We start from the raw sequence: 23,536 nt of genomic DNA, 5'->3' as shown, positions 1-23,536 counted from the left end.
CTGCAGAACCCAAGAGAGTCACTGAAACGTCAGTGGTGCTTGTACTGTTGCTTTGCAGCCAGAAGCAGGCAACTACAATGGGCCTGCTTGGAAGGCCACAACAACTTCCCAAATACATAAAGGTAAGGTAAAGGGACCCCTGACCATTAGGTCCAGTCGTGACCGACTCTGGGGTTGCGCGCTCATCTCGCATTATTGGCCGAGGGAGCTGGCGTATAGCTTCCAGGTCATGTGGCCAGCATGACAAAGCCGCTTCTGGCAAACCAGAGCAGCACATGGAAACGCCGTTTACCTTCCCGCTGTAGCGGTTCCTATTTATCTACTTGCATTTTGACGTGCTTTCGAACTGCTAGGTTGGCAGGAGCTGGGACCGAGCAATGGGAGCTCACCCCGTCACAGGGATTCGAACCACCAACCTTCTGATCAGCAAGCCCTAGGCTCAGTGGTTTAACCACAGCGCCACCTGGGTCCCATATCAGTTTGAATTTATCTTGAGCAGCTTTCAAGTTTTATACAAATGCTAGTAAATGGCGCTTGCATTCTGTAGGCAAAGAGCAATGATTTCTGGCCCCTCCCCACAAATCCATGCCTGAACAGGATTTACACATACACTTCTGTAAGATATTGAGCTTGGCTTGCTTGGTGCTGGAATTGCTGGTCATTGCTAATAGAGCTATCTGTTCCTGTAGAACCCAAGACAGAAAATTATTGTGCTGTGTTTTGAGTGCTGGATTCAAAGAAGTGGCCCATTTTCAGGCTTTGGGTAGTAGGTATGGCTTGGGGGCTTTATGTATATTAAATTTCAGCTTTCTGGTTAGCCTGAAAGTGGTATGAGCAAGGTGTGTGTGTGTGTGTGTGTGTGTGTGTGTGTGTGTGTGTGTGTTTGTACTTCTTGCCTCCCATTTCTATGGAGAGGCTTTAAAATGTCCCCATTTCAGGCTTTTCTAGTAATCACAAATTGTATGCCAAGCCTGAGGTTCTGGAAAGTACTGTTATCATGTACATTCTGAGGCCGAGTGCCACTTTTCCATATGCAAGCTTTCCTTTACCTGATGCCCTTCAGATGTTTTGAATTGCAGCTCCCTTCATCCCTGACCTCTGGCCATGCTGGGTAGGTGCAAAGAGAGTTGCAGTCCTAAACAATTGTAGGGCACCAGGTTGGGGGGAGGCTGCTGCATATTAATATCCGTGTGGGATTTCTGTAAAAATAAAAAAAGAAAGAATCGGCAACCTATTATACAGGCAAGGCCCTGTGTTCAAGTCAGCCCTGATTCCCAGCTGAAAAACATCTCTTAACCATCAGAGAGGCAGGAGGACTGAAATCTGAGGAAACCTTTTAAAATAGGAAATAGGATGACCTTACCAGCCCACCAAAGTTCAGAGTGAGTGACTATGATGGCAGAATTACCTGAATAGTCTTCATAATCCAGAGTTCCTGAGGAGAAGACAGACAAAAGTTGAGAGCCTGAACAATTTGGGAGCAGAATGGGAAGAAGATGGCATAGAGCACGGGCAACAAACATGACTCCCTCTAGACATTGCTGGACTTCCACTTCCATCATTCCCAGCCATTGAGCATGTTGACTTGGGCTTGATGGGAGTTAAGAGTCCACCAACATCCCGAATAATGTAGAGCAGCAGCAGGAGATGACCTGGGAGAAAGCCAGACTGCTGGGAAGAGTTAGCAGTGCAAGATGCACAGGCTAGAAGGAAGGAAAGGGGAAGACGAAGCAATGGGTCCTAAATGAGGAGAAAGATGGTAAAGTTAGAGCACAGGTTAAGGTGGGAGAGACAGAGCAGGGAAGAAAGAGACCACACCGTTGGTTCTTGGGATGGTAGCACCAAATGCTGGTAGAACCAAAGAGTTGTTAAAGACCTATGAGTGTTGAACCAAGCCAAGTTCCTTCTCAAGCAAGACCCGTAGCCCACCCAGTGCTTGGCAGACCAGTAGCGTGACAATTGGATTAAGGATCCTGGAAGTGAGGCAAGTGTTGGCCAGGTGTAGAAGAGGTTGCAGATGTCAGAGGAAGGCTGAAACATTTCCTTGCACCTACCTGCATGTCCCCGGGGTGTCACGAAACTATACACAGCCGGCGGGTTCAATGACTCCACATATTCTGTGTCCTGGTCGGTGGCTGAGCGTAGCTCGGACTCCCCAGGCAGCAGGAGGAGGCTGATGTCTGGCGCAGAGGTGGTGCTACCAGGAATCCTGCTTTTACTCTCCAACTCTGCTCCCAGAGTCACTAAGGATGTAGCTGGGATGGTACTATCCCATGGGGGCTTGTCAGTGTGCATCTCTGTGGCTGCCCCACCTTTGGGAGTTGTTGTCTTACTCCAGGGAACGTTCCCTGACTCCACCTTGGCAGTACTTGCCTGCCAGCTGGTAGGCATGTGGTGCTCGTTGACAGGGTTTGGTGTCGTCTCCTGCTGCTCCCAGGAACTGGAGTGACCCCCTAGGACCTTGGCACTGCCAGGCGGGTGCACTGTCGTGGGAGGCCTGCCGTGCCCTGTGCTGGCGGTCCCTACCAGGACCTTGGAAACAGCTGTTCCTCTAGTCTCCAAAACAGAGTGTGGCTGAAGCGTGACCTTAAGCCTCCCAGCTCTGGTGGAGCTGGGCTTTGAGGGTTTGATGGGCGGCTTGGTTCCCCTTGGGGAGGCTGTGGCTCTGGGTGGTTTAGCAGACCCACGAATGACAGCAGGAGTCAGAGACAAGGCAGTCACTCCTGGAACTGGTGTGGCAGCTTTGGCAGTTTTGGTGTAACCGGGAGCAGGAGGCACTGGGGAAATGAAGGCAGTGGCGGGAGTGACAGCAGTAATGGCAGCAAATGGTGGGGACGTGACTCTGGCTGCTTTAGTAACTCTAGCTGCTGCCACTGGGACCAGGGGAGTGGGAGCAGATCCTGGCCTTGCTGTGGCCTTTGGGGATTTTGCAACCATGGGGACGCTGGTTGCTCCAAGGGTAGGTGTGGCTTTCGCCACTTTAGATAGCCCCGATGAAGCAGAAACCCCCAAAGTTGTGGGGGTGGCCTTGAGCGCTCCGGTCACCCCAGGAGGGCTGGTAGTAGCTTTGGGTGGCCGGCCCTTCTCTCTGTCCTCATCTGGCCGCACCACAATCAGGGAGGTGACGGGGGTGACAAAGTTGTACTTGAGTGACAGGTTGGTGGCCTTTTCAGTCAGCAGGCGGCGGGCGGCTGTGTCATTGGCTCGGAACCGGGCCTGCAGCAGGTCCTGAATGGTGAAGTAGGCCCAAAGCCTCTGCACAAAGCGACTGATCTTGTTGGCATCCCCAAAGCAGCCAAAGGGAGCAGCTTCAGTGGTGTTGGCAGAGATGTCGTTTTCCTGGCTCAGCGGGCCCTCCTGGCCATGCCCCGTGGTGCGTACCCGCAGCTCTGATGCCCCTGGCTTCACCCGCCCAGCCACAACCAGCTCGGAGCCCAGGAAATAGTTGGGGAACAGGTTCTGGGTGAGGTCTTGTGCCACCCCGTCCAGGTAGGCCAGCTCCACATCATACAGCAAAGGGCTGGCGATCTCGTCGTAGAAACCCTTCAGCTGCAAAGTGGCATCGGCTTCCTCGTAGATGCGCCGAGCGACGCCGCGGTTCTCTAGCGACAGGCGCCTCAGCAGCCCGTAGTCCGCATCGTCACCGAAAGCCAGGCCGAAAAGCGAGGTGGTGCCTTTCAGAGCCTGCTGAGCGTTGGAGAGAATGCGGCTGCCAGCTGTCACGCCTGAGGTGGGCTCGCCATCTGTCAGGAAGATGATCAGGGGGATTCTCTGTTCCTTCACAACTTTCCCCGCTGCTGGAGAGCTCCGGTTGAAGACGGAGGCGGCAGCAAGCAGAGCTGCGTTGATATCAGTCCCTAGGGAGCAGAAGGCCCGGGGAAATCAGAAGACAGGACTCCTAGGTTTTCTAGGAAGAACAGTGGTGTCTAAAGGAAGGGGTAGACCCAGAGAGGGCTATGAATCGGGTCTTCTGTGTCACACCCAAAGGGGAGAATTTGGGTTCTAGAAAGCGAGTGTTGGGCAGCTTTGATCTACCCCAGTTTCGGCTAACTGTGTGTAAGAATGGGGAGGGCAGAGCTCAAGAGAGCAAATATGCATAGCTGCCAAGTCTCCCGTTTCCCCCGGGAAATCCCCATTTTTCCAGCTGTTCCTAGCTGAAAAAACGGATTTTTTTTGTTTCCCCCCGGTTTATTCTGGCGCAGCGGCCATTTTGGAACTGAGTGGAGCATGCTCAGAAGCGACTTTTGATGCTGCTCTGCCCAGTTCCAAAATGGCTGCAGTGCGACTTCTGGCACGGCAGCCATTTTGGAACTGGGCAAAGCAGCATCAAAAGTCACCCAGTTCCAAAATGGCGGCAGCGCTACTTCCGGTCTGCTATTTCCAGCCCAGTCCCTTATTTCTCTGACAGCAACTTGGCAGGGATGAATATGGAGCATTCTTCCCAATACCCCAAATGGCCTTGACTCCAGGACCAACACACCAGCAATCCACACACCCCCACCCCACCCCCCAGCAATTATCCTGGCCAGCCCAGAACTCACATCCGTCTGCTTCCATCTTGCTGACATAGTCCTTGGCCTTCCGGATATTCTGAGGAGTAGCTTGGATGGAATGGCTGGGCATCCACACATTCACAGCGTCCGAGAAAGTAACAATGTTGAAGTAGTCATCTTGGTGGAGGTCGCTCAGGATGACATGCATGGCCTTTTTGGTCTGCGGAACAAAACTTCCCTACGTAAAACATCTGCTTAAGTAAATGCTTGATCCATGTTTCCCAAGCCGCAAGGGGCTGCTGTTTGAACCTTTCCAGACACAGGTCCATGCAACTTATCTACAGCTCAGCATTAATGGCTTGTCATACCTACCAAGTCGCTGTGGGAGAAATAAGGGACCGGACCGGAAGTAGAAGACCGGAAGTAGCGCTGCCGCCATTTTGGAACTGGGCGGAGCATGCTCAGAAGCGACTTTTGATGCTGCTTTGCCCAGTTCCAAAATGGCCGCTGTGCCAGAAGTCGCACTGCAGCCATTTTTGAACTGGGCAGAGCTGCATCAAAAGTCGCTTCTGAGCATGCTCCGCCCAGTTCCAAAATGGCCGCCGCGCCAGAATAACCCGGGGAAAAACAAAAAAATCCGTTTTTTCAGCTGAGAACAGCTAGAAAAATGGGGGTTTCCCAGAGAATACGGGAGACTTGGCAGCTATGTGGCTTGTGAAGTGCACGACACTCGCCTCCTTGCATATTGTCCTCAAGAAGGTGCCATATGCAAAGAGTTCCAAGTTCAGAATAATTTTAGTATTATAGTAGCTATGCTTAATGAGTCAAAGCAGGCAATGACTGCCACACATAATTTACTTACTTACTTATTTATTGACATTTTACCTCACCCTTCCTCCCAAAAGGAGCCCAGGGTGGCAAGCAACAAATACAGTGGTACCTCGGTTTATGAACACAATTGGTTCCGGAAGTCTGTTCATAAACTGAAGCGAACTTTCCCATTGAAAGTAATGGAAAGTGGATTAATCCGTTCCAGATGGGTCCGCGGCGTTCGTAAACCGAAAATTCGTAAACCGAGGTGTTCATAAACCGAGGTTCCACTGTACAATTAAATTTTAATTTATTTATTTTAAAAAATTAAGAACATCTAAAAACATTTTAAAACAGTCACAGAAAGGGTGAAAAGTGACTTTTCTCTCCCCCTCTTCCCCACAAAAGCTTCTCTTGAGGTTTACATTGCTGAATGGGGCAGGCTGTGGTGCAGCAGACCAAATGGGAATTTGCTGAAAATTGGGAGGAGCTTCTTCCTTTGCACACAGCATAAAACCCTGGTAATGCTCTGACATTATTGAATTGTACTAATGGTTTTGATGAATTTGTCGTTTGCTTCATCAGCTATTGCGTTTGAAATTATTGTGATAGCCTTGTTTGTTGTTTTTTAATGCTATTGTTGTGATTATTGTGAGTCACTTGGAGCTCAACATCTGTTGTTGGAAAATATTAAATCAGCTCAGCTCAACATGCGTAGAAGCACCTTCTGGCGCCGCAGCCATTTCAGAAATGGGCAGAGCGGCACCAGAAACATGGCCGCCGGCAGGAGCTGCTTTCCGGGGGATTTACGGGAGATAAATCCATTCGGGAGACCAGCGGGAAACGGTAAGAAAATACGGGGGTTTCCTGGGCAAAACGGGGTACTTGGCAGCTATGCATGTATGCCACCTTGAGGAAGGGTGGGATAAAAATGTAGCAATAATAGTAATAATATGTTCACTTCTGTTTGTCTTCACACAGCCTATTCACACTGACATTCTACCCTTGCATGGCACTGAGCCCAATTCTAGCATATAAGCACCAGGAAATTGGACTTAGGAGATGTGCATCTTGGGAAATAACAACCCATGTTTCCCACCGGTTCCTCCTGGACTATAGCAAATGTGTAGCGGCGTCTTACCCATAGAGGCTAGTGGTGCGGGGCGCCAGGGCGCCAAGTTCTGGAGGGTGCCAGGGAAGAGGCGGAAGAGGCGGAGGCCTCTCCCACCTCCGCCATGCTGCACCGAAGCAGCGCCGCGCCCGGAGCCTCTGTCTGCCGTGGCCACCATGGCACGAAGCAGCCAGCTGAGCCGGGAGGTGCCACGTCCAGCCTCCGCCTCTTCCCTGCCGGAGGAGCCGCCCTCCAGCCGCGGCCCGCCTCCTCCAGCCCTGCTGACAGGGAAACGGGGGGGGCACAAGAGGGAGCTTTGCACCATGGCGCCAGATATGCTTCGGGCGGCCCTGCACGTGTGCCAACACAAAGACACCAATTTTGGGGAAAGGGGCCCTTCCCGCTTGCAACTTCACCTGTTTCATCTTGGTGCCATACATGGAGCCACTGACATCGATAACAAACACCACGTCCTTCTGTACAGGGGGCAAGCCCCTCGGGGCAAAGAAGTGGACAAAGTAGCCATTGTAGATCTGAGAGAGAGGGAGAGAGAGGGAGGGAGGGAGAGAGAGGGAGAGAGAGAACGGTCACTCTGGAAAGGGTGCACACTATCATTTAGTCCAGGCTTTCTCAACCTCAGCCCTCCAGAAGTTTTGAGACTACAATTCCCATCATCCCTTACCACTGGGTCTGCTAGCTAGGGATCATGGGAGTTGTAGGCCAAAAACATCTGGAGGGCTGAGGTTGAGGAAGCCTGATTTAATCCCACCCCACCCTACACAAATGCAGAGTGCAGTCCCTAAGACCATTGGATGGCGCCTTGTATGCCTCCTTCCGGCAACTCCTACAGCCAAGCTCGTGCCAAATGTATTGCTCTGCTTTCCTTTGGACCACATCAGTGAGGCTGGCAGGGGGTCTTGTCATCTGGGCAGCCCAGGACCTCCACACACACTACCTACGCTTGTGCCCCAGAGAAGTCCCTTTGGTGCTGCTAATGCAGCAAAACCAACACAGGGGGAAGCAGTTAAGAGTTACTGGTCTCTGCAGCCACAGCAGGCACTGTGATTCTCCAGTGGTTTGACTTCACCCCCAGAAGAAAAAGAAGAAGAGTTTGGATTTGATATCCCGCTTTATCACTACCCTAAGGAGTCTCAAAGCGGCTAACTTTCTCCTTTCCCTTCCTCCCCCACAACAAACACTCTGTGAGGTGAGTGGGGCTGAGAGACTTCAGAGAAGTGTGACTAGTCCAAGGTCAACCAGCAGCTGCATGTGGAGGAGCGGAGACGCGAACCCAGTTCCCCAGATTACGAGTCTACCGCTCTTAACCACTACACCACACTGGCTCCGTTGTCTCTTGAGACAGATGGATGCCAACAACAAACAATCCCAGGGATGGGGAACCTGTGGATCTCCAGAGGTTGCTGGGTTTAAAATCCCACCATCCCTGGCCATTGTGCATGCTGGCTGGGACTGATGGTAGTTAGAGTCCAACAATAGTGGGAAGACAACAGACTATCCCTGCTGTTGCATTAGCAGCTTCTAAGGAAAGGTACCTGGGGATGGTAATTATCTTCCTCTCCTACAAGCACAACTGCAGAAAAAATGTGAAAGATGTGGTATTGGGTGCAGAATTTGGCTTCCTAATAATCTCACCGTCCTTCCTTCCTTTCAAGCAAGTTTTTATCTCTCATGCGTAACAGGAAGATTTGTATGGGCAATACAGAATTATCAGAAGAATTACCAGGGCTAAATAAGATTGCCCGGTGTAACTGTGCCGCATGCAGAAACTGAAACACGGAGAATACTGTAAATGGAAAGTACTTTATAGAGACATTCATTTGCATAAATTATCCAGATTGCATGGTCCTGCTTTTATAGAAGCAGGACTTATTTTGAACCAAGTACTCACAGTCCTGCCTGCCTGTGACCTTCTAGAGCAGGCACCCCCAAACTGCGGCCCTCCAGATGTTTTGGCCTACAACTCCCATGATCCCTAGCTAACAGGACCAGTGGTTGGGGAAGATGAGAATTGTAGTCCAAAACATCTGGAGGGCCAAAGTTTGGGGATGCCTGTTCTAGAGGCATCTGACTGACAAGTTTCGCAACACAGCTGGACTAAGCAGCCATTCAATTTGATCCAACAAAGCCATTCTCATGCTCGCATTGGTCCCTGCCTGCCTGGATCCCTCTGTATCACAGTCTGTGTTACCCTTTCTAAGGCAGTCCTGAAGCCCCAAATGTTCCATCTAGTCTCAGTTCTGGTTGGGTAGTCCTTTCCCTAACCTGCACGTCTCCTGCAACATCCGGCATGGTCACGTCATACTGAACCACAAAATCACCCATGATTCCTGAGCTGGAGAACTCCGCCTGCTCTTGCGGGGTTGGGGTGAAAACAATCCAAGCACAGTGTGTTCCTTTCTCCACCCGAGTAGATGGTGGCACATCAGCATCACCTGAAAGGAAATGGCAAATTCATCTGTGGTGTGGACGAGGTTGAGGGCAGCTGGCTCACCCATGCATGAGAGCCACAGCACGGAATGAACTCAAGCCTTTATAGACCTAGCACTACGGACAGAACTTCCAGATCCTTTTAACTGGGATCAGGGCTCTTCCACACTTCCGCTTGTCCCAAGCCTAGAAAGCAAGGGTCCGAGAGGTTTTCCGCTTGCCCTGTGCTTTCTGGGCATGGGTCTGAGTGGTTTTCTGTTTGCCCGACCACTTTCCTCAGGAAAACCCACTCTTTACCGCAGTATCAGAGCAAACATCAATCAGCAGAAAATCCAGTTGATGTTTGCTCTGGTTCAGCAGTAAAGAGCAAGTTTTCCCAGGGGAAAGAGGTGGGAGAAGTGGAAGTGTTGCACATGCGTGTGCGAATCATCCCCAAGACTTGGAATCTACAGGTCCTGTTTTTCATGAAAACTGAGCAGCAGTTCCCAGGTGTATCTATTTGCCTTTGCTGAAAGCCTAAGATTTTGGGAGCAAAAGCTACACAACCAACACACCCAAATCTGCAATTCACCTCCTCCCGTGTTACAACTGTGGTGAAAGCAGGTGGCGTCACAACACAAGAGTGTACCGCAGTGCTCTGGAACCTGCTTAAACCTGGACAGCCGGCTGATCATCAAAGCAAGAGATAATAATTAAGCACACTGGATAAATGTATTATCCTTTTCTTTTTACAAAAAAGACCAAAAGTGACGCTTATCTGGCAGCCCCCCTGACCATGCAGCCGGAGGAGAACAACTTACCTCGAAGGGTGTTGGTCAGCAGTCGGCTCGTGCGGAGTGGCAGTACATGGACGTAGCTGATGCCGGTGCGCTCAGAGATGCTCACCTCCACGCTGAGGTTCCTTACCACCTGATGGGGCCGGATGCTGATGGCATGCTGGTACTTGCCCAAATGGCGCTGCAGCAGCTCTTCGTAAGTCAGCTCAAAGGTCACCTTGCCCCCTGCCTCCACGCTGGCCGACACCCTGAATTTTTCCGTTTCTCGGTCCCTGGGAAATGTCACTCAATAGCAGGTTATCGGATATGATGTTTGCTCTTTGAGAACCCACTCGGCAGGAGCCCTGCACTTGTGGCAAGCCCGCTCATTATCAATCTCGACTGGTTGCGTGAACAATTCCGCACAAGCACAGAGCAGGCTGCATTTGGGCATGCTTTCAAAAAATCTTCCTGAAGGGGGCTGAGTGGTGGGTGTCATTGACTACCTCTCTCCTTTGCATGCTTCCAAACAGATTCTGAGCCTGGACCAGCCAGCCGGCCGGCTCAACCCTCTCCCTTGATCGTCCCATTCTCCCTTCCACCAGGTTTTCCATTCCCATTCCCCCAAAAGTCAGCCACCATTTTGTGGACACTGAGCATGCTCTGTCCTCCTTGGGCTGCTCTGTGGTCCTTAAGATCTCCCCCCCCCCACACGAGTTTTTTTTTGGTACTTTGGCAAACCTTGAGGTTTCCCCAAGCCTTCTGATGCTTCATTAATATACTGTATATTCCTGCATATAAGACTACTTTTTAACCCAGGAAAATCTTCTCAAAAGCCGGGGGTTGTCTTATACGCCGGGTCGTATTTCTTATACGGCGAGTATATCCCAAACTCTATATTTTAACTGGAAAAGTTGAGGGTCGTCTTATACGCCCAGTCATCTTATACGCTGGAATATACGGTACTCATTTTTATCCACTTTAGGTACACTTTATATGCATTTCTGTATGCTTTATTTGCTTGGAGAATTGCAAGGCAAAACTCAGAGAAGTGTGGATTTTGAATTGTGGCGTTGCTTCGGAAAGTTTGAATCAGGAAGGTTCTCCTTTAAATGCAAACAGAATCAAATATCTCCCCCACCCCAAGTTCCAGTCCTTATGCAGTCAGAACAGCTTTATCCAGACTTGTGAGGGGATGGCAGAATCCACAGGTCTGCAAAAGGACAAACATTCATTCTTCAGGGGGGAAAGCACTTGGGTGGCACCTCCCCAAACAGCTGAATGGAGCATGCTCAGTGGGAATGGAATGCTGGTGGTGAGCAGGGGATGGTCTGGGCTATCTGAGAAGAGGGCTTGGCTACCCGGAAGCGCTTCACACTGCAACATTTTGTTGCAGGTTCCACCAATTGGTCTCTGTTGTTTCAGAGCAGAGTCGTGGAGGTTACACTTCTCACATGTGAGATTTGAGCTGTGTGCACATGAAAGGCCCCTAGCTATCTCTGGAGGAGGGCAAAGGTTGCATGGCAGGAGGGTCTCTTACTTGGTGCCAACATGAGCTGCTGTCTTTCCCTGCCTGCGGGCTTCATCATACATCTTCTTTGCCTGGTGCTTCTCCTTCACCTCAGCCACATAGATTTTCTCATTAATGGTCCTGGTATGGACAGAAAAAAAAAGTCACCCATGACTCCTTGTAGACTCTGCTAATACCATGAGTACAGATGAGATCAAAAGGAAACTATAAAAAGTGACTTGCTGTTTTAAATAGAGATCTGTGAACAGGTAAAGGGGACTGAGAACAACAGATGTCAGAACTGTTCTGCACTTCACCCTCTTTACAAAACAGGATGTGGAAAATAATACTGCTAGCTTCCGAGCATGGTAGCTCTAGTTTCCCCCAAAAAATCTTCCTGAGCTGGGGAGATAGAGAGGCGCTCATTTGTGCCAGGGCTCGCTGGAGCACAACTCTGGCATCTGTTTTCAATGCCAGAGATCAACCCTGAAATATATAGTTGGTTGAGTGTGGGAGAGATGAGATTGACAGCAAGCTTCAAACGTCTGTGATTGGCTCTATTCAATAGGAAATTGTGCAAAGAAACCCCAGTATGTTGGAAGAACGAGTGCCATGGCAACATTTTTACACCTTGGAATAATAAGAGATAAAGGAGCTCCTATGGAATGATCCCATGTAGCCTCAAACACTAGGATGGAGTTGGCAGTAGTGAACTTACCTTTCCCCACCCCCCCCCACCAATTAAACGTCTGGAAGCTTATATGAAGACTCCACTGAGTACACACATCAGGGATGAGAGACCTGTGGCTCAGCAGGTGCTGTTGCACTTCCACTCCCAATGCTGATCATAGTACCGGTACCTGCGGGGTGGAAATGATGGGAGCCCAAGAACATAAGGCGAGCCTCCTGAAGTAGGCCATCTAGTCCAGCATCCTGTTCTCACAGATGCTGGTGGGAAGGAAGCCCACAAGCAGAACGTGAGCACTAGGCCCTCTCCCCTCCTGTGGTTTCCAGCAAATGGTATTCAGAAGCATTACTGTCTCCAGCCATGGAGATACGAGCACAGCCATCATGGTTAGTAGCTATGGATATTTCCTTCCTCCATGAATTTGTCTAATCCTCTTTTAATGCCATCCAGGTTGGTGGCTATTGCTGCGTCTTGTGGGAACGAATTCCCTACAGGACTGTCTGCCCTGGACCCACCAACGTTCTGTTTTGTTGGATGTCCCTGAGAGAGGGAGAAAAACTTATTTCTCCGCTAAGCATGATCTCATGTCACTTCTTAGGGCATGTCCACATTTTCGCTCGGGCTGTGGCTACAAAGCATGGATCCCAGCTGTTTTCCACACTTTCTAGGCACAGTTGATTTCCCCCCTGCCCTGCTCCTTTCCAAGGGAAAACCTGGACAAATGGCAATCCAGGGGAAACCTGGATTGAGCGCTAAAGAGAGGTTTATGTTTATGTGAAGAGCTTAGGAATAGGCATGCTGCTCCTGCCCCTGTGCTTGGGGTAAGAGGCATCTCTTTGAAACAGCCTCCCACCACCCAGCAAACCCATCCTCTGCAATTACGGTAAAAGACAACCTCATTTGCCATGGCAGGGAAGGAAAACAAACTTCCCACAGCAGCTTGAACAAGCCTTGCCTGTGCTCCAGGGCCTGCAAGCAGGCGGGCCCAAGAGGAGGCACCGCCAGAATCAAGCAGTCTCCTCTGCCGCCACGTTTTCTTTGGCTGCTGGGACAATCCTCAGCCTTATCCCCAAGGATGCTCCTGCCCATTCAAGGGAGCTTTCTTCTCTGTGCTCCATTGCGAGGGGCTTGAGGAGGTTACATGAGGAAGTGGGAGGGGCTGGTGTGTGTCTGATGGGGAGCTAGGCAGAGAAAAATCTAGCTGGGGAGTTCCTTTCCCCAGGGCATGGTGCAGGCTTCCTCACTTCTTGCAGCTCTGCAAACAGCTCTGTTCTTTCTCAGACCAACCACTGTCAGATTTCCGTGGTTTGGCTTCCTCTGCCTTTAACAGCTGTTTGCTCTGTAGACATGAGACAGGTGATAATGATTACATCCATGCTGTGAACAACTTCACCTAACTCCTGCAGATCAAACAGCTGTGAAAAACACAGGAACGGGTGTGTTTTTTAATTTTTAAAAAAAGTTTGATTGGCATTCATGATGGTCAAGGGCTGCCCCCTCCAACCACATTCCATTACACTTATACTGAATGGGCCATCTAAACTCCTTTTCTTTTTTCTCCTTCTCTTCTTCGTGTTTACTTTCCTCATCCAACTCTTTTTCTACCTGTTATTATTCACACATTACTCTATGCCTCACCCTCAGCACATGTCTGCAGGGAATTCTCCATTGCAGGGTGTGCTGAGCTGGTCTGGAGGCCTAAGAAGAGGTACTTCCAGCTTTACGCTACTTTGTGGGTAGGATTCAAGTATATTGGACTGGTCATGTTGTTCAGATGTCTGATTATTGTCTTCCAAAGCAACTACTCTATTCCCAACTGAAGTATAATGCCAGTGACAACAAAAGAGGTTTAAAGATGCTCTCAAGACAAACCTAAAAAAAAAAAGTAGTATAAACACCAACAATTGGGAAACACTGGCCTGCAAGGGCTCTGATTGGAGAATAGCCTCTACCAAAGGCATCATGGACAGAAGCACAAACTCAGGAAGAAAGGGAGAAACGAGCTATGAGGAAGGTACGTTTGGCAAATCCTCACCGTGATCAACTCCCACCCGGTAACTTATGTCCCCACTGTGGAAGGATGTGCGGATCCAGAATTGGCCTCCACAGTCACCTATGGACACATCGTTAAGACCATATTCATGGAAGACAATTTTACTTGGCTATGAGTGATCGCCAAGGAAGAAGAATTGATTGTGGACCTCTAAGGTCTCGCGCAGAGCTCCTTTCCTTGGACCATTTAAATAAGGGCAGTCCAAAGTGAGGCCCAAGGGTCACATGCAACCCTCAATGCCCTTTCTGGAGGCCCTCAGCAACATCTGACCCACAGCCCAGCCCCTGTGCCACCTTCCCAAAGCTGGGTAAGAAGGTGCTGGGCTTTGGGAAGGAGGTGTAAGGGTTCTAACAGGTCCTAGAGTCCTCATGCCTCCTTCCCAAAGCCTAATTAGTGCTTGTCCAGCTTTGGAAAGGAGGTGGAAGGGCTCTAGGACCCCGCCAGAGCATTGCACATCCTTCCCAAAGCCTAGCTCTTTGCTTAGTTGGTTTTAGGAAGGCAGCGTGAGAGCTGGGTGGGGGGCTTCAAATTTGGGGCAGTGTGCATGGGTTCCGTGTCAAAGTGCTGCTGCGGCCCACTTGGTATGGAAAGTTGGAGCACCCTGTTTCAAATGGAAACACTAGGGATTGAGCCTGGGACCTTTTGCATGCAAAGTTTGTGCTCCACCACTGAGCTACATTCCTTTCAGTCCCATAAAATTATGGCTCTGTCATGGTGCCTTCCGCTAGCTCAGACTCACATGGTAAAGTTGGAGATGAAGGCCGAACTGGGCAGGTCCAGATCAAAGAAAGCTTCTTTTGCCTCTGCGTGTGGGTTGGTCATGAAAGTCCACACCTGGGTGGAGGCATAGCGAGACACAATGGTTGAGCGCACCAAGAAACTGGAAATGATGAGCTAAAGAGAAAACCAAAAGGAGAGTCAGAATGAATATCAGCCATAAGGAGCCCTCTGAGAAGCGTTACCTGGATCATTTGTGAGGTAGGTGGACTTGAAGAAAATAACCATGAAAACCCTCCAAGTAGGACCAAGCCCTCTTGCCACACCTGCTTCGTGTGGGGCCCCAGCTGCACAGAATAGAGCTGGATTGTGGGTGGAGAGGTAGGAAACAGCTCCGACTACAGCCTTTCAAGCCAGAATAAAACAAGATTTATTCATGCAGACAGTAATATCTATCATTTGATTACTGATTGATCAAGTTCATAAAAATCAGCATTTGCAGGTAGCCCTTAATTATAAGTCATTCCTTCTTCTAAAGCTTTAATGGTAAGTCAGGCATGTCCAAAGTCCGTTTCGGGGGGGGGGGTCTAATCCAGCCCACCGGTTGGTTTACTCTGCCCCTGTGGCAGTTTATTTCCTGGGGTAAAATCCTAAAACAGGGGCCAGCAAACTTTTTCAGCAGGGGGGCTGGTCCACTGTCCCTCATACCTTGTGGGGGGGGGGGCGGACTATAGTTTGAAAAAAATAATGAAAGAATTCCTATAAATAACCCAGAGATGCAATTTAAAGAAAAGGACACATTCTACTCATGTAAAAACACACTGATTCCCGGACTGTCTGTGGGGCAGATTCAGAAGGCGATTGGGCTGGATTCGGCCCCCGGGCCTTGGTTTGCCTACCCATGATCTTTAAAAAACCTCAACAACTTCAATCCTAAAAAAAGGTCAACAACTTTGGTTGGGCCCTTAGGTCAGCCCTCATGGCCCTTCACTTCATCAAATCTGGCCCTCTTTGAAAAAAGTTTGGATGCCACTGTGGTAAGTACTGTACTTGACTCTAGACAAAACAGGTTGTGTTGTGTTCCCCCTTTCTTAGCTACCGTATTTTCAATCCCCAAGAGCCAGGACTTCTGCCTATGCAATGAGATGTCCACTCTCTCTCCCTGTGTGTATGCCCCCCTAGTGGCCCTCAATCTTCTCAGAAGGAGAAACCTCAGAACAGATTTGGGGAGGTGCACAGGGAAAGGAGAGAGACGACTTCATTGGATCCAATCCTATGGGTATACATACTCTACATGACCCAAATATATATGGTAAATTATTTTTTTTAATGCATGGTCATTTGAGGTCTATACAGTACAGATATGTGTTTGTTTTCCCTAAAAAGAAACCTTGCTGGATTCCACCTGTCAATCAGTCAGTCTACAACCACTCAAGATGCTAAAGGTAAAGGGGCCCCTGACCATCAGGTCCAGTCGTGTCCGACTCTGGGGTTGCGGCGCTCATCTCGCTCTATAGGCCGAGGGAGCCGGTGTTTGCATACAGCTTCCAGGTCATGTGGCCAGCATGACAAAGCTGCTTCTGGCGAACCAGAGCAGCGCACGGAAACGCCGCTTACCTTCCCACCGGAGTGGTACCTATTTATCTACTTGCACTTTGATGTGCTTTCGAACTGCTAGGTGGGCAGGAGCTGGGACCGAGCAACGGGAGCTCACCCCGCTGCAGGGATTCGAACCGCCGACCTTCTGATCAGCAAGCCCTAGACTCTGTGGATTAACCCACAGCGCCACCTGGGTCCCTACTCAAGATGCTAGCCTCTATTTATTTTATTTTATTGTTACATTTATATAGCACCTTTTCTTCCAAGGAGCTCAAGGTGATGTATGTGGTTCTCCCCCTCCCCATTCCATCCCCACAACAACCCTGTGAGGTAGGTTAGGCAAAGAGATGGTGACTGGCTCAAGGTCTCCCAGTGAGCTTCATGGCTGAGTGGGGATTCGAACCCTGGTCCCTCAGGTCATAGTCCAACACTCTAGGTGCTATGCCGAAATCCCAAGGGAGCAGAAAAGACTATTTATGTATACGGCTACGGCTGCGCGGATGTTATTGGCCCAGAGATGGAAAGAAGATAAAGTCCCTACCAGAGAAGAATGGCAGATGGATTATGCCGAATTGGCAAAAGTGACCGGAGAATCAGAAATCAGGAAGACCCAAATTTTAATAAGGAATGGGGGAAATTTATAATTTATCTTAAAAACCATTGTAAACAGTTAAAACTGTTAGTAGGATTGGAATAACACTTGTAGTTCAATGGTGAATTTTGGACATAATGGAGATGTAAAAGATTTGGATTGTCATAAAAGATGCATGAGGAAATGATTAACAATAGGACACACAAAGGGAGATTATTTGGAATCTTGCTTTTTGTTGTACAGTATATTGGAAATGTGATTGTAAAACTTTGATCTGAAAACCGAATAAACAAACAAGCAAGCAAGCAAAGAATTTTGTGGTGCAGTTCGTCAGCCAAATAATGCTTTTTTCATTTGTCCTGGAAAACCCATTGTTTCAATCAGAACTAATGTCAATCCACAGAAAAAAAAAACAATTGACATTTGTTCCAATTCAGCAGTAAGCAGTGGGTTTTCCCAGTGGAAAGCGCCAGGACAAGAGGAAGTGTGGACAAGCCCTTAGTTGAAAACCACCTTAAATTTCTAACATTTGTAGAACTTGAGATACAAGGCTCAATGAACAGGAGCTTTTCTTCTCTCTATGTATTGATGAGAAACTACCCTCCTATCCACTTCATGTGCTTTACTTTGCCTGCCCCCCACCCTGGGGAAAAAATCCTGTAGGTACTGTTGTGTATTGAGTCAAAGGATTTTATATCTGTATCACTATTGTCTGTATTTGCATTAGGGTAAAGTACGTAACTGCCTTTTGGTTCCAGAAGGTACAGCTACTATTGATTCATTTAAGCTGCTGTATTTGGATCCTCTGTCTTACTGGTTTCCTCCAAAAGGCAGCACTGTGATTGCTTGATATTGTTCCCTCCAAAATGTAGCCCCGTCCCTATAAATGTAGCTTTCCTCTCCTCAGAGCTCAGTCTTGTTTGCTTTAATAAAGAAGTGTTACTAGAGAACTGTCTCCAGCATATTATGTCAAGAGAGCTGAAATCACGAACCCCACGTCACAACAGGTACCATTGCACAGCAAGGCATAAATTGGGGCAGAATCTCCCCCACCCCAGTTGTTACCTCCTGTTGCAGGTAACTGTTTGTTTGTTTGTTTTAAATTTGGGGTTTGTTTAAAATTTCAAAATGGCGCCCCCAGCTGCAGACAAAGCAACACAATCTATTCTAACACCTCTTTCTGCTACCTTTGCATAACAAACCTTGCACTGACATGACTGTGGTAAAAAAAAAAAAAGGATGGTCGATCAATAATAAATAAACTGGTAATCAAACATGATCACCTACCTCTGTTTTGGGGGTCTTCACTTGGCGTGTAGACCTCTGTGGAAGAAAACAAAAAGAGTTTGTTATTTCAAAAGGAAACGTGAATGTGCTGGATCAAACTAAATTCCAAGCAACTGCATGGGTTGCTATCCCCAAACAGTTTCCCAAAGCAAAACTGTTTCAAGTGTCTTCCAAATACTGGAATGATTACTAAATGGAAATGTGGAAGAGAATGTACTAGCTGTCACTGGATGAATGTGGTTGAAAGAGCTTGAGCTGCATCTCGTATTGAATAGCTCAGATTTATTTTAAGTTGAGAAAGTCGCTAGATGATGAATTTCTACATATAGGACATTTAAGGGTATATATTAGTTGAAATATGGGGTAGCAGCACCGTAATATAGTATCCGATGAACCTGAGAGAGAGATGAGTGGAAGTCAAATAGGAGGGGAGGAGATAAAGGGAAATAATTAAAGGAGATTATAGGAGGAGTGTACTTGGAATATTATGACTATAATAATTTTGGGTTTGAATGACTGAATAATTTTTGTTCGTATTTTCTTCTTCATCTTTTCTTCTTTTTTCTTTTTTTCCCTTGCTTTTACTCGTAATTCTTTTAGAGTTACGAGTATTGCAATTTGAGTTGGATTTAAGTTGAATGTATGAATTTAATTTTCAATTTATATTTTTACTGTTAATATTGTTAATTTCAGATCTCTTATTTTATATGATTTTGTATGTTTTCATTATTATTTCAAGTATGTGTATGAGTTTATGTGTGTGTTCATTTTAATTTGAATCTCAATAAAGTTTATTTTTAATCAAAAAAATAAAATAAAGAAAGAGCTTGAGCTGCAAGCGTAGTTATGGATCCAGGTAGTTATGGATCCAGGGTGTGCCTTTCTTTCTGCTTGCGGACGTTGCATGGACATCCGATTGGCCACTGTGGGAAACAAGTGCTCACTGGAAGGACAGATCCTGAAGCTGAGGCTCCAATACCTTGGCCACCTCATGAGAAGAGAAGACTCCCTGGAAAAGACCCTGATGTTGGAAAAGATGGAGGGCACTAGGAGAAGGGGACGACAGAGGACGAGATGGTTGGACAGTGTTCTCAAAGCTACAAACATGAGTTTGACCAAACTGCGAGAGGCAGTGGAAGACAGGAGTGCCTGGCGTGCTCTGGTCCATGGGGTCACGAAGAGTCGGACACGACTAAACAGCAACAGATAAGAGTTTGGTCAAATTCAGGGCAGGACTCTTACATTTCATATGTGCTTAGGAGAATTCCCAGACTGTGAGCTTCAGTCTTCAAGAAAGACCAGACCTCATTAACAACAGCAAAAAGTAACACCATTTCCTCCAGATTACAACCTGCCAAACCACAGAGTCAATCTGTTTTACAGGAATATGTAGTTTCCTTTGAAAGCCTTGGTTATAAAATCTGTTTACAATGAAAATTTGTCTGGTTTCAGTCAACTGGACTGTGGCTGGGGAGACACAGACATTTATTTCCGCCATGTTATAGTGAAAGAGAGTCATCTACCCTTCTTTTATCAGGTACAGTTTTCAGCAAGCACTGTGCTTACACCAGTTCTAGCCAGCTGAAATGGATGCCTGCTGAAATTCCCTCTTTTGCACAAATCTTGGAGCCCCGTGGCCTCTCATTGGAATCTACAAAACTTTAGGTTCTAGGGGTGTGCCAAAATGACCAGTTTGTGTGTGTTTTGACTCATTGGCTAATTGACAATTTCCTTCATATTTCTTCATCCTGTCTTCTGTATATTCCTAATTCATATTGCCAGGTGTCTTCAAAGAGTCCATAAAAGTTATACTCCTTAAGCATCTGAAAGTCAGGCAAGCTTTACCTCAGGGAATCCACTGAACTGCCTGCTTCCTTTCAGGTCATGCCATCCCCACCGCAGGTGACCTTTCCAGTTCTACCAACTTTGTTTTGCATTGCTCAGCCAGCCATTTCTTTCCAAACATGCAACTACTTTCCCCTTTGAAGATTGCAAGCTCAGGAAAAAAGTGTTATGATCTGTGCCTACTTAAAACAAATAGCCATTTATTCCGAGTGGAGATTCAGCACGCATAGGCCTTGGGTTCCAAGAATAAATCATGCATTTCCACAAGTAAATAGTTTGTTCTGATTTAAATTATTGTGACTCCTAATGGGACTCACACCCCACTTTAGCATCCACGATGTCTCCAGCTCACTTGCTCAGCCCACCTCCCCAAATATCAAGGAAACAAAAGCTTGGAGGCAGTGCCTGTTGTTCTCCTGGGCTCAAGTTTGGCTCACCAGCTCCACTTAAAAGACAACCATGTAGCACAGTTGGATAAAACCTCAGCCATGGGCCTTGAATAGCTGCTGCTGAGAGTAGCTGAGATTGTAAGCCTGTAAGGACTGCTTTTCTCTTTATTGACCTGTATGTAGTTCTGGGAATGTTTTCAGCTGAAGAGTGGGGCACAAATGCTTAAAATAAATTATCGATAGTCAATGTGTTGTGACTGCCACTCCCATAAGCCCCATCCAGGATGACTAGCAAACCCTCCAAGTATCTCGATTTTCCAGGGACAGTCCGGGAATTACAAAAGCCATCCTGGCTTCTGATTTGATCCTGGAATGTCCCTTTTCCCCCTGCCAGTGCTGCCACCGCAAAACTCAGGGAGGAGGATGACGCTTGTCTCAGGCGGCGGCAACCTCTCCATAGCCTCTCCGTCGCCACTGCTGCTGGCCGCCTTCCTTGGGCAGCTTGTGACAGCTGCTGGAGAATGGGCAAAGAGGAGGAGGGGCTGCCACCGCTGAGGCCCCAACCCCGCATGACTTGCCGGCTAATGAGAGCGGGAGGAAGGACATCAGGCAGGGATGAAACTCCTTAGCATTTTGATTTTTCATTAGATACAAATCAAGTTATTTTTTTAAAACATGGGGGGTATCATAAAATAAATTGAAACTTATTCATTAATCATAAATTATATTGACCTGATGTGTTTGTTTTGATGGGAACTTTATAGGTTGGTTATCTGTGTGGACATCCTGTCATCTGATTTTTTAAAAGATTCAGCCACAGACAAGATCTTCACAAGTTTCTTGTGCCAGAAATATTGTTTCCTGCTCTGATGAGAACACAAAACCTTTCCCATATCTTCCTTGATTTTATGAAATAGGGTGAATCACATCATTCTAGGGCAGCACTGCCAAGTCTACATGGATCTGAAATACATATATATATTTAGTAATGTTTTATTTTTTCAAACAGTTTCTCTGTAGTTAGAAAGAGCTGAAGTGAGAAGCATTAAAATTAACATTGGAGGTCCATTTAATTTAACCATGATCTTAAGAAGTAAAAAACAGCAGAAGATGTGATATTAGAGGAGAACTTTTCCTAATTTGTTTCATTGCAAGCACTGCTTCATGTGGTAAAAAAAATGTTCTAGGACACTAACCACTTTTTAATGCTTGTTCTCAAATCTTGCCATTCATGGATTGCACCTGCTGTGGCTTTTGGTCTATCAAAGTTTGGATGGAAATAAGTCGCAGCTGCCATGGCCTGGATTTGGACCAAGATATCGCACTGATGGTGACTGCCTGGAATTACGTACCAAATAGGGACTCTGATTTCTCTCAGCTACAACAATCAAGGTCCAGTACTAGGGTGCATGAGAAATACTTCAGACAGCACGTAGCTCCCCCCTTCTACAGCTGGTCAGAGTTAATGGGCAGCTCCTCAATTACTACCGGTAATTAACTAAAAACGAATATTCCTGGGTGGGAGGAAGAGATGGAAAATCATGGCATCTCTGTATTTCTGCTTGATGTCAAGATGGTACTGTTTTTGGTCCCATTAGATAAGGAACACAAAATAGATGAGGGAATACCAGACTCTGTTGGAAGAAGAGTATGCAAGATTTTGAGTCATTCAGAACTCTTCATCTAGCAGAATGGAAATAAGCTAGTTACAGGTAGGTAGCCGTGTTGGTCTGACGTAGTCGAAACAAAATAAAAAAAATCCTTCCAGCAGCACCTTAGAGACCAACTAAGTTTTTTTATTTTGGTATGAGCTTTCGTGTGCATGCACACTTCTTCAGATACACTCTGAAGAAATACACTTGGAAATAAGCTGTTACCCAGCTTTGCAGTCTGTCTGTAGAGAGAGAGGACTCTTTATTCCGCCCAGTAAGGAGTTCTGCATAACCCTAATGTTAGCATCCTACTTCACCTACTACTTCCAACACCCACTTGCCTATTCTGCATTGCACAATCCTAGGCAACGTGATCCGAAAAGAGAACACTTCACTAGTGTTTCCTCCCCTCCCTTCTCCACCTTTGGAAACCCATTGATTTTTCAAAGGCAGGAGAAGAACTCGGGAATATTTCTATTCAACCTTTCCACTGCTCTTGCACTATTTGGCACTGCTGCCTCCAGCTGACCTGACCGCTCAGTAGTCCTCTTTCCATAAAACAAAACAAAACAAAAAACAGCCAAGCATCATTTCACCCTTACATTTGTCTTGCTCCCAGCAGGACTTACCTCGTGAGAAGGCATGTGGCTTTGAATATGGTGCCCTGTGCTACATAAAGGTGACAGGATCAGGAAGAGGCAGAAAGAATATCCCAGGAGCCGCTCCATGGTGCTGGTGACTGGCATGAAAGTTCTGCCTCGTCTTTGCGGAAGGCTTTGTGGATGAGAACGCCTCCTTGGCATCTCCTTCATTCGTGCTTTTAAAACTTAGGTTTATTTTTTCTTTTTTCTTTTTTTCCTAAAAAAGGACCTATAAATGTAGCATTCATCCTGATACAAGCCTTGATTGTCCATGCATCCAAGACTGGAGGGTGGCCAGTTTCACTCGCTACTCCATAAGATGAAATGAAAACAAAATATTCTGAAGAGACCGTGTCCTGTTTTCAGCACTTGATGAGGGCTCTGGAAAAAAAATAAACAGACCACAAATATGCTGCGTAAATAGACGATGGGTCCAGATCGCCAAGGGGACAGAAGAAGGTTACTGCAAAGTGACTAGTGTTGCTACTTGTACCTGCTAAAGTGTTCCTTGGCAGAGAAGAAACCAAAAATAGGCCAAAGCTTCCTAAACAGAGGAACAGAAAACTCCCCAGTTCATTGGGTGTGTGGAAGGAAGGGAAATATTTCCTCAATGCGTGGATCTTAGTGAATTTACACTGTTCCTTTTGGTCCTCATCTAATCCTCTGATTTTTGAAAGAAGCAAACCTTCCTCCTTGCAATGAAGCAAAAAACCCAAAATGCAAGAATGCCCCTTATCGCCTTTACCATTTATCTTAGCGTTGGAAGTCCTGGCAAGAAATATACATGAAAATACAGAAATTTGAGGAATTTGAGTAGGACAATGGAATTATAAACTAAGAGCTTTTGCTGTTGAAGTGGTCCTAACCTTAGAAAATCCACTGGGAGAGTGTACCCAAAGCCCTGGAAACTATGACAAATTTTGGAAGCTTAGCAGGTTTCTATATC

The 23,536-nt window shown here is 47.3% G+C and overlaps 1 protein-coding gene across 1 annotated transcript in view; it reads right to left on the bottom strand.

The window, feature by feature from the left end:
- The window catches only part of ITIH6 (inter-alpha-trypsin inhibitor heavy chain family member 6), a 28,415-nt gene extending 5,679 nt beyond the window's left edge, over positions 1–22,736 (bottom strand). Inside the window, exons 1-9 of the mRNA XM_035097490.2 lie at positions 22,579–22,736; positions 14,608–14,762; positions 11,158–11,268; positions 9,663–9,910; positions 8,698–8,867; positions 6,831–6,947; positions 4,542–4,713; positions 2,055–3,857; positions 1,409–1,435 (exon numbers count right to left, since the gene is read on the bottom strand). Coding sequence (XP_034953381.2) covers positions 1,409–1,435; positions 2,055–3,857; positions 4,542–4,713; positions 6,831–6,947; positions 8,698–8,867; positions 9,663–9,910; positions 11,158–11,268; positions 14,608–14,762; positions 22,579–22,695 — 2,920 coding nt within the window. The 5' untranslated portion in view covers positions 22,696–22,736. The remainder of the gene's footprint in view (positions 1–1,408; positions 1,436–2,054; positions 3,858–4,541; positions 4,714–6,830; positions 6,948–8,697; positions 8,868–9,662; positions 9,911–11,157; positions 11,269–14,607; positions 14,763–22,578) is intronic.
- Positions 22,737–23,536: the final 800 nt, after the last annotated feature.

This window comes from Zootoca vivipara, chromosome 16 (genome assembly GCF_963506605.1).
Source record: "Zootoca vivipara chromosome 16, rZooViv1.1, whole genome shotgun sequence".
Taxonomy (NCBI): Eukaryota; Metazoa; Chordata; class Lepidosauria; order Squamata; family Lacertidae; genus Zootoca; species Zootoca vivipara.
The sequence above is the reverse complement of the archived record's forward strand: the minus strand, read 5'-3'. Positions and strand labels throughout refer to the sequence as shown.